Raw genomic sequence first — 16,109 nt, forward strand, 5'->3', positions numbered from 1 at the left:
ACATATTCACAATATATATTCATGCATTCATCTCATTCTATCACATACATTCACACCAATTACACCAAACTGCAATGAACTCATTCACAATTAACATGCATTTACCTTTAATTTAGACAATGCATTTATTTTCCAAAAGGCCACAATTCACAATGGATTCCACAATCTAGGATTCACTCCATAAGGCTACCCACAACACATCGTATAACAACAACCACAATTCTTTAAAAACAACCATTGACAAATCAAATAATACACAAGTGCTCGGCTTGACTTCAACCAATTCAACGTACATACTATACTAGTTTTCATGACACATCTATCCATCAATTATGATTCCGTCTACTATCAACAATAGATTAAGGGTGATCCGTTCCTCAATTTTTCAATAGACAGCCGGTAACCATAACAGCGGCATAAATAATCATTATCCAACGATAATAGCGTACTTCAACTTGTGCCCAAAGTCCATAAGCATAATGTTCCGCCAATTCTATAAGGCCTATCAACGTCTTCTTAGTTTCTTCAATTCCAACCTCGCCAACGATACTAAAACATTCAAAATCCAATACACATTCTTATACACGCTCGTAGCACCACACAATTATCAATTAAACATCCTTCTAACATCGGGAATTGTTACTACATCAAGTACAATCCGATTCGGTTTGCTCCAATTGCAACTTTCCTCCAAGTTAAGAATTTCAACAATGCTAACCAACCAATCGTCTTTCTTTTATTCTCAAAACCTTTATAATCCACCTAATTTCACACTTGGCCTCATTCAATTCACAACTCAACATTATTATCGCGATCTCTCTTGAATTTGTCTCCTCTCAACATTACCATCTCATAACATCGTCACTATAATCATTATAATTCAACATTAATTGCTTCTCTATGCATTTTTCAATACCGTCACATTCCTACAGATACCAATGTTTCATCAATATTTTACATTCTTCTTCACCTTTTCAATTTTCAGCAAGAATCACCCAACTTCAAACACAATTATCTCTTCCAATACAGACCTCTCAAGCACAAAATTATATTCCAAAATGAAGGGAAACTCGTGTAGATTCCAGAACATCAAGAATCGCTCAAATCGGAGTTACGAGTAAAAAGTTATCATCCTTGCAATGGGACTGGTTCATAATTCCCGTATGCAGAATTTTCCAAAAAGTATGCATCAGACCCAAATATTAAAACACACTTTTCTCCCTCTTCACAAACTTCCTAATGACAAATCTTATATGCAAACTGTAGGGAATTTTGTAAGCTTTCCAAAAAGTCCAGAATCACTTCAATCTGAATCACAAGCAAAACGTTATGCCCCTTTTACTGAAAACTGCTCCATCATTGCAAAAATCAGAATTTGAGATTGATGAACATAAGTTCCATCTCTCTCGCTTACTTTCAAGATCTACCAACATCATTTTTTTTCATCCAACTACGAAAATCACCCGACTATAATCCAACTATACTCAAGACATACCATCTATAGAATTAATCCATCAACTATCATTTCCATTGGAATAATTCTTCATTCTCAATCAATTCACCGTCCGTGATCTACGCACATCTGAAACTCGACTGATACGAATTCATGAGTCCATACTCTCGCCGGTTCACAACAACATCGCTTCAATAACGTTTACACTCTTACCATTATCATCACCTTGAACCAACTTCTACATACTAACAACACGCCCGAGAGACAAACCTTTCAATTATTTCTTCCATTCGTTCAACTCTGACACTAACATCCCGTGCAGTACCAACAAACAAGTCTAGTTCTAAGAACAAGTGTAACCGCAACTTCACCTCTTTCCAACATTATCCTGTCACAATTAAATATGTTACAGCTGCTGCAACCATTTTTATGACAAAGTTCATCTCATTAGCTTTCCGACGCTTCAATCGGAACTCAAATCGGATGTCCAGAACTCCAGTTATGAATTTTCGAAGTTTCATAACGTTTCAGCAATTTTCCTGTGTTTTACTTACGAAATTCCGCTCCAAAACTCATCCTTTTCAATTCAATCACATTCTTAACATCCCTTTATCATATCTCTTCGCTTCCAAACTTCTTGTAACTCGAACAATACATTTCATCGCCGAAGTTCGATTTCTGAAACATTACGACAACAACCCCCTTGGAAAACTTGCAACTGAATCTCTTTCGAGAAGCAAGGCTTCTCCCCCACTTCGCTCAAACCAACTCCTAAAACAAAACAAACAAGTACTGACAGTGATTCACTCACATGTCGCATACCAAGGGATAATACGCCGACATTATTCAACTGTCGCGCAACTCAACTGACTCGACACTTGGCCGGACCGACCGACCGACCTGCTCTGATACCACTATTGTAACACCCTTCTAATTTTCCCAAATAAATTATAAAGCAATCAGAGTTTAACATGAATTAAAGGAAGTCACAATTCATTTAAAATAAAATTCTACATTCATGGTCATTTTCTACTGAGAAACAACATTTGATTGGAATAAAATTCATGTTTATCACAGCGGAAATTAAACAAACTTTGGATAATTCTTAAAACCACATAAAATACTCTTCATAAGGTCACATGCCTTAGTTTCAAAAGAAATAATATTATCCAAACAATCAAAATGAAATAATGGAGTATAATCAACTCTCAATCAAGCGTTCCCCAGTGTTACAAGTCTCAGAGCATGACACTGACACCTATTTATTAAAACTAAAGACATGACTTTACAAGCCATCCTCACCGATCGCTTAAGCCGCTACTTCAATCTGAAATCATCAAAGTAAAGGTGAGACTACATCATAAATTAAATAGCATTATAAATTGTGAGATATAGAATTCATAAGCAATTATCCACCCTACTTAGCATATTCAGATTTATCAATTCATACCAATCACAACCATTAATCAACACACAATATTTTAACATTGGAACACTTCCATTCATGTTATAACGATTCATACACCTAATGCAATGCAAATATATGCATGTGGTACCAAACATGGGATAACCCATCTCACCGATCCACCATCGTCAAGGATACGACGACACCCACTCACTAATTCCACACAATGGGAATCAGCTACCACTGATCCACCATCGTCAAGGATCAGCCACATGATGATTATGAAATGCATGCATCAACCATAACATGCTCATCATCAACATTAATCAACCAGATGTCATAATCATCAACCAACACAACAATCAATAGCCACACACAGTTATGCTATTTCTCAACCATAACAAACACATATTTTACATCAACAATATATGTATATCAATCACCAGTTACAACCACAACATCATAACAGATAAAAAATTCATCAAAACACATGATAACCATATTTACCACGAACAACATCCATTTGCATAACAAGCAGAAGCAATCAAATTATAACAACCCACATCATTGCACATATTCAATTATGCAAACAACAAATCATTGCACCTCATCAACTATGCAAAACAAGAATAAACCACATTTGGAGAAAACGATACTTTTCAAAATAAAATCAAGTTATTGTTGTTTTCTTTATTTCATATGGTAGAGCATTCAATTTAAGGAACAACGTCCAAAACGGCGTCTAAAACGGACTTACGGTTTGAAAGCTAGGGGCCTTTAAAGTTAAGTAAAATTTAAGAAAATCTGTGTAACCCGGTTCCTCCCCATCTGGGAACCGGTTCCTGCTGAACAAAATCACTTCGTTTCGGGTTTTTACTATGGGAACCCGGTTCCTCCTGTAACACCCTTCTAAACCCCGCGGCAATTTTTAATAATTAATCAGAGTAAAAACATATGCACAAGGGTGCCATAATTATTCAAAATAATTAAATCAACTAAGGTCAAAGTCATGCTTCATTAGGAAACGGTTCACCAAAACATAATCATGTTTATCACAGCGGAATACTAAACATCATCAAATACAACCAAATGCAATCATAATTCAACACCAAATAAAATGGATAGTTTCATAAAAACTCTATAACTATCGTTTCCCAGTGTTACAGATCAGAGCATGACCGACACGACCCAACATAAACGGATAAACTCTACGAGTCATCCTCACCAAGCACTAATGCCGCTACTCCTCAATCTGAAAATGACAACATGTAAGGGTGAGTCTCATTCTCAATTAGTAAATATTATGCAATTCATAAGCAACAAGCGTCATAATATACCGTTCACCCAATTATACATATTCAGATTCACATCCATTATAAATTCACACAATAATAGATTACAACACACACTACAGAAATCCATACAATCATATTATGACAGAATGCATATGACACAACTGACACTATGCATGTGGTACCAATAAACCGTGGAATCAATCCACCTAACCAATCTACGCCTCATCGAGATACGGCCCACCGACACAATTTCCACACAATGGGAAATATGTCCACCAACGGTCCAAACATCACCGGGATCCAACATCAATGCATATGAATGAATGAAACACATATAACATACTTAAAACACACCGAATCACGATGAACAACTCATATCATCACCACATCACCGAATAAGTATGTACATGTTTTCAACATCATTCAAATAGTCATCCATTCATCACAATCATAATAATAATCACAACCAATTCATCATCACATCAATTACATTGTTACACCTATCTCATATGCACACAATGTCACTTTTCATCAAGTAATTAAATCAAGCTTTATAGAAATAAAGTTGGCCACTGCCTACATTCATCATTCATCATATAAAACATTTAATTACTTGCACAACGCCCAAAACGACACTAAAAATGGACCGACAGTTTGAAAGTTACGCATTTTTAAAGAAATGTTCCGTCACTAACAGCACGCGGCGCCAACACATGGACGCGGCGCAGAACGAGAAAAAGTTACGCCTTCGCGGCGCCAACACATGGACGCGGCGCGACCAGAGCGTATCACAACTTCTTGGAATTCTGCCCAACGGTTCGCGGCGCAAACATAGGTTCGCGGCGCGACCTGGCGATTTTGCAAAATTACGGGTCTGCGATTTCGCATCCTTTTTCACCCTAAAACGATTCCAGACATCATATACAGGCATATAATCATCACACAGTCAATTATACACCATAAAACATCATTATTAGCCAAATAGTTCACACCATCATCATCAATTCAATCCAAATGAGAGTACTCTAACCTAACAATCCCAATATCTAATTGAACCAAACCATACATCAATCTACCTATTACCTAAGATCACATAATAGATACTAAAAGGAAGAGTCCCCCTTACCTCGATGAATTTCTTGAATGCTCTCCTTCCGGTTCCACGTTCTTGCCTCTTTCTCTTCTCTTGCTCTTTTCACGTGTTCTTCTTTTCTCCCCAAATAGTTCCTTTTTCTTATTTTATGAAAAATAAAATAAAATGAAATATCACAACTTAGTAAAAGGCCTAACTAATTAGCACACCTCTTTTACTATCACCACACCATAAGCCCAATAGCTCTTACTCCCTGATTTTCCAATTAAATCCAATTTAAATTCTCAAATTCCAATTATTTAATTTAAATCCAAATTAAATTAATAAACTGAAATTATGGGTGTTACAATAGTGGTATCAGAGCCAGACCTCTCCCAGTACGATGTGGTTCGAGGACGAACCATGCGGAAGCTGGTGGGCATGTAACACCCGAGGCCGAAGAAGGCGAGGGGTGGTTGCACCGCATGGAACACCTAAGGCCGGAGAGGGCTAGGGTAGTCGCCACATCGGAATGAGAGGAATCCTGAGGCTCTGCAGGTATGGGACTGCATGGTTGAAGGAAGACTTATAAGGATTGATGGGTACTACCTATACCAACAAGATGCATCTTCTTTTCGGTAGCTCATTCCATAAGAACTCCACAGTTAAGCGTGCTTGATTGGGAGTAGTATTGGGATGGGTGACCTTCTGGGAAGTTTCCCGGAAAGCGTGCGAGTGAGGTCAAAGCATGCTGAAAAGACTCGTGTTGGTTTGTGGGGTTAGTCGATCATCCCGAAAGCAGTCTGGGGTGTTACACCTCCCACCTGGGAACCGGTTCCTGACGCTGCTGTAGCAGAAAACTCCAATTTTATGACTTTTCTTCATTCCTACTTTAACTACCAACACCAAATACGAACCCGCACATTATAGTGACCAATTTTCATCAGTTTTCATGATTCTAACACAACAACAATGCAATATAACTATCATCCATCAATTATAACAACCAATTGCATCATATTCATCAGATTGGGCATGTCAGTGTCAGAATCTCATAAACCTTAACATCCTAAATAGAGGTTCAACTCTTAATCTATTCTACCATCATCAAAACTATAATACTATTTAATAAAGAATAGTCACCCCTTACCTTAATTCACGGTTGGATTCTATTTCTCTTCGCGTTCTCTCTACGTATTCCTCCATGTTCTTCATGCCCTAGCTCCCTCCCTTTGCCTCTTCACAAACTTTGATCGTACAGAATGATTCTCTCTTTCCTCTTTTCTCTTTTTACCCCTAGGACCCCTAATATGGTCTTCCCATATCGCCCTCACTTACTCTTCACAAATTACCACTCTTACCCTTAATACCTCTAACACTGATATTAATTTATTTTACTAATTAAAATAATTCCACTTATTATTCTAATTATTCTAATTATTCTAAAATACGCCAAAATTCATCAATGCTTATAAGCATCACGCAAACCATCACGACATCAGATGAATCACCAAGACATCATATAAGTCATCATAATCTCAAACATCACAGATCATCACAAACCATAATAAGGACTCAACATATCATCACATTTTCAATACTTCACAACGACCCATAGATTCACGCTAAAATAATTAAATAAATAATTAGTCTAGAATTTGGGGTGTTACAGGAACCAGTTGCAGCACATGCTGCCAGCGACAGCCCCACCCCGGGAAGGAAGTGACGAGTTCGACTAGATCTTGACTTCTAATGGGGGCTTTACGGTTGCAAGCATTTCTGTTTCAGTTTTTGAGTTTAAGGATCCAACGTGGATGCCGCATACGCTCAATTTGTTGAAGGTTATGTGGAATTTGAAAGTCCCACCTAAGATCAAGATTTTTGTGTGGAGGTTGATCATTTCTAGAATTCCTACTAAAGATCAATTGATTAATAGAGGATTTTCCAACATATCTACAAATCATATTTGTGAGTTTTGTACAATTCATCCGGAGACTTTGTATCATTTGTTTTTCTGCTGTCAAGTCTCGAAAACGATATGGGGATGAATTCTTTCTTGGTTGGGGAATGACGTTCATATTAATTTAGAAGAGTTGGTGGATTTTGGTTCTATTCAAGAGAAGGTGAAGAATGCAAATGCCAAGATTAAGATCAATACCATTTGGATTTCTACAACTTGGAGTCTTTGGCTAGTGAGAAATGCCATGATTTTTGAGAATGTTGCTTATTCATTTGGCGTGGTTTGCTATAATGTGTTATTCTTGTCTTGGAGATGGTTATCTTGTAGTAATCCTTCGTCTTCATCTAGTTTCTACGATTGGTACATGTTACCATTGGATTGTTTTACCAATTTGTAATGTTGTTTGTGCTGTAAAGGTTGCACCCTTAGTGCGATTTCTTAATACAATTGCTTATTAAAAAAAATATATTCACCATGTGTAACTAACTAACATTTCAACTCAATGAGAAAACTATTACCTTTATTCACCCCATTTCTATTGAATTCTTATTCTTCTTTCATTATCATCATGTTCATTCAAAACTTCATGATGGTATCACAACTTTTTTGAGCTCTATGGCGCATCGATTATACTGTTTTTCTTCTTCTTTCAACATACATCATGGTGTGTGGGGCAAACTTTGTAATCAACAACGGCGATAATGTTGTTGCACCGACGGCTGATCTAGTTCAAGATCCATCTCAGAAGTATGGAAATGTTTTCTATGTTCATCTTTCTGATTGTCCCTCATCAATTTGTATTACACCAGTTCTCACACATTCAAACTATCATGCACGGGAAAGATCAATGAGACGCGGGTCCTCAATCTCTAACGGAAGCTTTTCCTAAAATATCCGCGTCAGCCAATAGAGTTGGCTGCTGTGTAGATGAAGCTGGGAGTTAGACAGGAAGTGTGTGGATTTGGAATCTTACAGCAGTAGTGAACAACAGGGAAGGTATTAATCAAGATTTGTGGGAAGAGCTTGATAGCTTAGTGCAGGTGACTACAATGAAGGAGCATGAGGATGATACTTTCGTTTGGTCGAAAGAAGCCGACAAAAAATTAAAGGTAAAATCTTGCTTTGAGTTATTATGTGATAGTAATAACAGTAGGCCCCTAACTCATGATGTCGAAAAAGCTATCAATTGTTTGTGGGGTATAAAAGCTCCGTCAAATTTGTCCATATTTGGTTGGAGATTGTTATTCGATAAGCTGCCCACTAAATATTAACTATCCATAAGAGGAATTTTAACGCAGAACAAAGAGTTACATTGCGCCTTCTACATTACGGAAAAGGAAACTAGAGTGCATCCTTTTAAGGACTGTATGATTTCGGTAAGAATTTGGAAGAGTGTTATGAAGTGTATAGGCAATCAGATGGAGTTGTCACTGAGGGAGTTCATGGCCTTCTTTCTTAATAGTGAGAAAGTCAAGTGTAAGTCGAAAAGGACAATTTTAGCTGTTATTTGGTAAGTAACAATTTGGAGTCTTTGGCTAGCACGTAACGAAGTCATTTTTAAGGGAGTGTTGTTTATCCTTGATGATTGTATGTCGAATATTGTCCAAAGATCTTGGATTTGGTTATGTTATTTTTGTAAAATCATCGATCTAAGTAACTTTTATATATGGAATACCTTTCCCCTTCTATGTTTTAGAAAGTAAGGGGCTTTCCCGGTTGTATTAAGGTGGAGTATCCCTTTTACTCCATTTTTAATGGAATATTTGTCTATTAAAAAAATTAGACGTGCTATTGGCGAAAAAAAAAACAAATTTGATTTCATTGATGGATTGATACTCGTTATGGTGGAGTTTGATCTATGTTTCAAAGTTTGAAATCGTTGCAACATGTTAGTTCATTCGTGGTTCATGAACTCAATTGAAGAATCAATCCCTCAAAGCATCTTTATCCTCGAAAATGTTGTTATCATGTGGAATAAGATCAAAGAACGCTTCTCACAAGGTTATTATATTCACATCTCTAAATTACAATGTGAAATCTTCATTTTGAAGCAAGATTCTCGCTCAGTTTCAAAATTCTACACATCTTTGAAAGTTCTTTGAGAAGGACTCAAAGCATTCTTTCTTATTCCCACTTGTACGTGTCCACATCGTTTGTTTGCATTACAGGATTGAGCAATACAAAACACCAACATGACATTACTCATTCAAGTCAACCCTAGACCCTAGAGCAAAACTCGACCCTAGTGCAAGAATATATTCTTTCTTGGGTTACAAGTCAAATGTTAAAGAAGTTGTTTTGTTAATTTTTTCTTGGGTTACAAGTCAAATGTTAAAAAAAATTAAATTAGAAAAAAAGGGATGATGGAAAGGTGACTAGTGAAAAATCATTGAAAATAACTTTAAATGCGGTAACAGGGATTCAAAGCGAGATCCCTTATAGCTATATTCCCTCGGTTTTCCAAAAAAACTGAGGGGATATGTTTGTTTTTTTTTATGGATAAAACCTGACGCTCACTTATAGATATGTTATCTCGGTTTTTAAGAAAACCGAGAGAAAAAGTTGTTTATTTATATAAAAAAATAAATATGGCGCTCACTAATAGATATGTTACCCTAGTTTTTAAGAAAATCAAGGGAAAAAGTTGTTTAATTTTAAAAAAAAATAAAACATGGTGCTCTCAGGACCTATACTCTCAATTTTTAGCATATTCGAGGTAAAAGCTTCGTCATAAAAAGTGTTATTTGTAGTAGTGTCACATATACTTGAAGATTAAACCTATTGTGAAAGAAATATTTCATATGAAGATATTCGTCGCAAAACAAACAAAGAGAATCATAAAAAGATGAAGCCTCTCAGTCTTACTCAACTCTCTCAATCCATTTACAAATCATCTTCTTCTTTTTCAAAACCATAATCGATTAGTAATAATTCTCAATACTACTCTATACAAATTATGTTTTGATTGTTGACTGATATTCACTGACACATCTTATTTAGTTTGTGAAGGGTCGTCCAAGGTTTGTATATCTGGATAGCTAGAAGAATCCAAGAAGCGCATACGTTCAGCGGCAAATCCAAAATCATCAATAATTCCTCTGTCAATCCAAACTACAATAATCTCACCGTCAATCCAAACTAAAATAACCCCTCCGTCAATCCAAACTATAGAACCATCACTTTTCAGAGAAAATCCTAACCATGATATTTCACCCTCTCACCCTGAAGATGTTGTGGTAGAAGATGAGACTGAAGATGATGTTCAAGTGGCTACTTCTGAATTTTGGAATGTATGTGTTATTAGTAAGTAATTTAAGATTAAAGTATCTTTAAATAATTTAAATGTTTTACATAGTTGAGTTATGACAATATTTTATTTAATTTTTTATGTGATAGATGAGGAGAGTCATATTTCAAACACACATTTACGTGTGCAAGACTTGGTTTGAACAACAACTTATGATGGAACATGGATAGTACTTGAATGGAATTCAGATGGTTTCACATAATGATCGGTTGCTCGTTTGTTAGCAGGGTATTTGGATAGAGTTGTTAGAATATTTCAAGACTTTCTCATAATGTTCAAGAGTTGGAAGGAAATTCCAATGGATAGAAAAATAAAATTTTATGATACCAAGATAAAGGTATCATTAATAAACTACACATTTTTTTTAAATTAATTACATTGTGAATATTATTTGCTTTGTTATATAATTTTATTTTTATGGTTAGCTCCATTTTATTGTTGATGATGAACATATAAAGGATTTCATACTTTCTTCTGCTAGAAAAAAAATGGAGGAATGACCGATATAACTTGTTGAAAAATATTTATAAATGGGATCGAGGAAAATACAGCAAATATTTCAAAAAGGTATTGTTAACGAAAACAATTGGGCTTTTTTTGTTCATGATAAGTGTTTAATTCATATTAAAATATCATATTATCTTATAGAACTTATCTTACTTATTTGACACATTTCTCACATAAAAACCTTTAATTATTGAATAAAGTATTATTTTGCAAGATTACTTGGTTTGGTTTGCATTTGTGCAGGATTTCGCCTTAAAAGCAAAAACCAGAAAAACAGGACATTCGTTGTAGCAAACTATATTTCGCTGTAGCGAACTCCATGGAAGTCAAAGGCAAATTCCAGAAAACAGATACTTCGCTGCAGCGAATGTGTAGCGAAAGTCCGATTTGCTGCAGCAAACCATTTTTCGCGTAGCTAACCAAGTCAAAAGCAAATTTCTTTGTTTCGCTAGGAGCGAGCAACAGCGCAGGAGATTCGCTGCAGTGAACCATATTTTGCTGTAGCGAACTTTGGCGGTCTGCTGAAGGCGGTTCAAACTGAAAGACTTAAAGATGAAGAAACGTAGTTCGCTGCAGCGAACCATATTTCGCGTAGCGAACTATGGCTGCCAGAACTGCTATAAATAGAGCAGAAACCAGTTCATAAGGGCATTCAGTTTTTATTCTTAAAACATACTATATACTTGTAATAGAAGTAGGAAGAGAAGAGGTTTTAGGTAGAAGGAGCTGGAAACACATCAAGAGTCGAGAAATCTTCGTTGATGTCGATTCAACTCCATCCTTCCATTGTTCATCAAGCTACCACGAGTAGCTAAATCCCTCTCTTGTTGGGATTGGTCGTAGTTCACCGAAACAGTATGTATTTTCTTTGATCATGGCGTTATATATAATTTATGGTTGAATCATTATCGTTGTTATCTTCGTTTTACCGTTTATTTCATGGATTGAATTGATATTGACAAATACGATTCTAATCTCAATCCAAGATAACAACTATTAAACTCTAAATGCTAGACATAGATTTAGGTTTAATATTCACTCTAAAAGTATTGAATCTTAATGCTACTATATCGTTTAATAGGCTGAGAAATCGTCGATTAAACCATAAGGTAGAAATCTCAACAAATGTTTAGACATGAACTTTTTTGGTGAGTAATACGTGATAATAATGAAACAAGCTTAAATTGTGTATAACTAATCCGAGATTTGCATATTGAATCGGTGGATGAAAACCAATTCCCAACAAGTCTATTCCTCTGAATTTATATTTCGCTATTTACGCAATTTTTACTTTCCGTAACTTTAAACCAAACAAACTTGAAACTTCATGCTTAGAACTATAGAAATTGTTGAACGGTTTTGATATCGCTCCAATTCATGTGGATATGATAAAACACAATTCTTACATTTGATTATACTCAACACCAGTTCAATGTAGGCGGAAAGAAGATACCCAAGTAATATTAATGTTTTACTCGTATAATTATTCTTAATATATTAATACGTATTTCCCATGTGTTTTACGTGTGTTTTTATTTGTTGCCAATGTAAAAAATAGCAAAACAAAATGTCAAAAATAGAGAAAATTTGAAGATTGCGAATACACTCAAGATCTAAGTCGCTTTCAAGGAAGTGACATGAGTTGATATGACTAAATTTATCTATGATTAATTGTATGCCTAATAGTATAAATAATAATATGTGAGCTTATTTATAGGAATTGAGAGATGAACCACTATACAGCAGAGGAAAAATGTATGTAGTTTGTCATAAAAAGTTGGACAGGTCTTTTAACATGGAGATGCATATAAAAATAAGAGCAATTTAATTTTTTTTGAAATACTTATTAGACTCATTAAGGTAAAACATTTTGAAATTTTTTAGAAGTGGAGAGAATATGTCTAAAAATTAGTTGTTTTTGTACTTTACGCGAAAAGTAAAAATAAAAGAAAATATGTAAAATTGAAAGATGAAAAATAAAAAAATAATAATCAATAATAAATACTTAAGATAATTAAAAAAGAGGAAGTTTTTGAGTGAAGAAAGTATCCAATAAAATAAAATAACAAACAAATAAATTTGACGACAAGGAGTAGAAGCTATAAAATATGAAGGATCGTGACAATCTTACAAATACAAAATTTAGATAATATTTAATTTCCCATAGCTAAAATTCAAATGGAATTTCTTAATCCACCTTATAATTTTCTTACGCATCATGTGAAATTCAAAGAATATTTTGAAAATCAAAAATACATTTTTGGGACGCATCAAGAATTGATAAGAAATCAATTTTTCTGGAAATGCATTTTTGGGACGCATCTGAAGTTGCATTTCTGGTATGTTGATACACAGAAAGCAGAAAAAACTGATTAAAAATACACCAAATTCGCAAACTCAAAATACCATAATTCTAACATTGATAACATAACATAAGCAATACATTAAGGATTTTTTTAACATAATTCAAACATTACACTTCAACGTCCAAGTGGACGTTGCAACATGTTGATAATATCATCGATCTCGCAATAGTCGCATCCAGCTCGTTCGGAACTTTTGCTTCTAAACGGAAAAAGGTTCTCCACATAGCCCGTAAAGCAGCACTCGTCTTTAGCTCATGGTGATGAACTCAAGATTCCCTTCGTTGTCAATGGCGAGCGGTACTCGATCTTCACAACTTTCCGATTGTCGCCATATGGTAGAAGCTTTTGCACCGTGTATTGCAGATCTTCAAGAAGGGTATACTCGGTGATCTTAAATTCTCGTGATGGTGTATTGTCGATAAAGTGAACATTTTCAACATGCCAAATGATGCTCATCTGATTTTTGGTGTTTTGGTATGAAACAATATGAAGAATGAGACTATATAATAGTTGGAGGATATTATGGATCACATAAACCCTATCTGCCTACAGGGTGTGAACCGGAAATGCATCTCCGACTTAATTTTCTCTTTAAAATAGGATAGATAGATTTATAAACGTGTATTGTGAAAAGTGCGTACCGAAAATGCATTTTCGATTTCTGCAGGGACATTTTCGAAATTCTATAGTGTTTTTCTCAAATTCCCAGTCCAAAATGTAAATTCTTGAAATTAAAAACTTTAAATATAATTAATAAAATTTAAAAATAGTAAAATCCACACTGGATAAAAATTAATTTACATATTAGACTTTGAAGTTTACATGGTCTTGCTAATGGTGATTAACATCATTTTATATTAAATAATGTTACTTATTTTATGAACATCAATCATAAACAAACAGAATAAAACATGGAAGCCAAGCATTAGATTTTCCTATAACTGAAATCAAATTCTTTCATAACATTTTAAAGAATAACTATCCCAATTATCACCAAAAGATAATCAATCAAAATCAAAATCATAACCATCAAAATCATAATAATAATCAGAGTGACTATAACAACAGTAGTCGTCAAGTATAGGTGGAATGAATTTTTTGATTTGATCACAGCACCTTTTCCTCAAATTTTCACTCAAACTTGTTATTGAAGACATAGAAGAACAACATTCTAGGTTAAGAGATTCAAGAAGAGAACATCCATCAAGAATGGCGACAACCCCAACAGATGTAAGCCTATACCCTGAAATTGTAAGATTGCGTAATCCAGGCATTGTTTTTGCGATAACAAATGCCTCATCATTCAGGTCAATGGACACATTTCTGCCGTATGACAGTGTTTTCAAAAGAGGACAACAAGAACCAACAGCTTCAAAAGAATGCTTAGATAGATGGCTGTTTTCTGAAATGTCCAATTCCTCTATCAGTGGAAGTTTCTTTACAGCTTCAATAAATACTTTATCTGAAAGTTTATCACAATATACAAGCCCGATGCGCCTTAGATTACTTGCCCTGTAAAATTCAAATAAAAAACTATTAAGTAAAAACCTTACAATCTAAATAAAGTTATTAGAGTAATCAATAATCATCACCTATCAGCTATGTATTCAAGGAGCTCATCGTTTCCAAACATATATATGTAAATGTCTTCTAGCTGACCACAACTTCGATCGACTGCATATCGGCACATCTTCACCCAATCCACACGGTTGTAACGTCGATGGTAGAATTCAGGCATATGAATGGTGCGCCAGATGTAAGGATCCTTACAAAAATTCCACCATAAAGGGCACACTAGACATGCACTTGTGATTATTTCAACAGTACCGAGCCTTTGTAGGATGTTTAATGTCACATCTCTAGGAAGTTCAAGCCAATTTGGTTTTGTTGTTGTGTTTTCCATTTTCACTTCACTTGCTGGAACCCTAGAAGACAACATATTATTCATCTAGGGTTATTATAACCTTTTATAGTATGGACTAAGCAACTGTTTTGATTGGTTGTTTATTTTACAAAATATTAATCTAATGACAAAATAATAAAAGCATTTTTTTTTTACACAAAAAAAAAAGCATTTATTGAGGGAAATATAATGGAACAAATATTTTAAAGGAGAAAAAAATAATATTTGTATATATGAAATTAAAGGGTGATTGATAGACCATTTAATTACCATATTTAATTGTTCATTTTGTTTTTTAATCACAGTCAACAATTAAAGTCTATTTTTGAAAAAAAAAACGATGTTTTAATAATTACTTTTTGTTTTATTGATTTTTATTTTATAAGAAAATGATTGTATTCCTCAGTGTGGAGTTCTCATTCAATAGAATATTTTTATAAAGTTGGACTAAGTTTTCAACATACTAGTCAATGTGCTTTAGAATTTTTATTTATTTGATTTTTCTTTTAATAATTTATATTTTTTTATCTTTTTGATCTATCATTAATTTATTATGTATTTTGTAATTAAGTGTATGTTTGGATTGACTTCTACAAGTCCCAAAAGCATTTCAAGCCCACTTCAACTTGAAAATTGGTTATTTTTTTGTTTGGATACTTTTCCAAAATCAATTCTCATCCTCCAAAAGCAATTATACTAGAAACTACAATTCCTAACTTTTGAGTTTAGTAGAATAAATTATGCATTTATTATATATAATTTATTACAACTCTTTTAAATTTGGAAATTTCTTTCCCTACCTCCCTCTTTTCTAGATCACCTCCGGTGAAAAACCCAAAAT

At 34.5% G+C, this 16,109-nt stretch overlaps 1 protein-coding gene across 1 annotated transcript; it reads right to left on the bottom strand.

Annotated features, from left to right (window-relative positions):
* Positions 1 to 377: 377 nt before the first annotated feature.
* On the bottom strand, positions 378 to 15,304 carry LOC131614879 (putative F-box/LRR-repeat protein 9). Its single transcript, XM_058886417.1, has 3 exons — positions 14,958 to 15,304; positions 14,482 to 14,877; positions 378 to 549 (listed from the first exon to the last, which is right to left on the bottom strand). Exons 1-3 carry the CDS (start codon positions 15,302 to 15,304, stop codon positions 378 to 380), a joined length of 915 nt encoding a protein of 304 aa, XP_058742400.1.
* Between the last annotated feature and the right edge of the window lie 805 nt (positions 15,305 to 16,109).

Source organism: Vicia villosa, linkage group LG6, assembly GCF_029867415.1.
Source record: "Vicia villosa cultivar HV-30 ecotype Madison, WI linkage group LG6, Vvil1.0, whole genome shotgun sequence".
NCBI classification, from domain to species: Eukaryota; Viridiplantae; Streptophyta; class Magnoliopsida; order Fabales; family Fabaceae; genus Vicia; species Vicia villosa.

Bases quoted from the DNA above. Each gene is read 5' to 3' on its own strand.
- LOC131614879 (XM_058886417.1), bottom strand. From the start codon at position 15,304: ATGTTGTCTTCTAGGGTTCCAGCAAGTGAAGTGAAAATGGAAAACACA. The intron at 14,878-14,957 runs GTGATGATTATT...TGAATTTTACAG, and splicing joins CTTGAATACATAGCTGATAG to GGCAAGTAATCTAAGGCGCA. The intron at 550-14,481 runs GTGCTGTGATCA...TGAATGTTTTAG, and splicing joins AGTGAAAATTTGAGGAAAAG to TATCGTTGGCGAGGTTGGAA.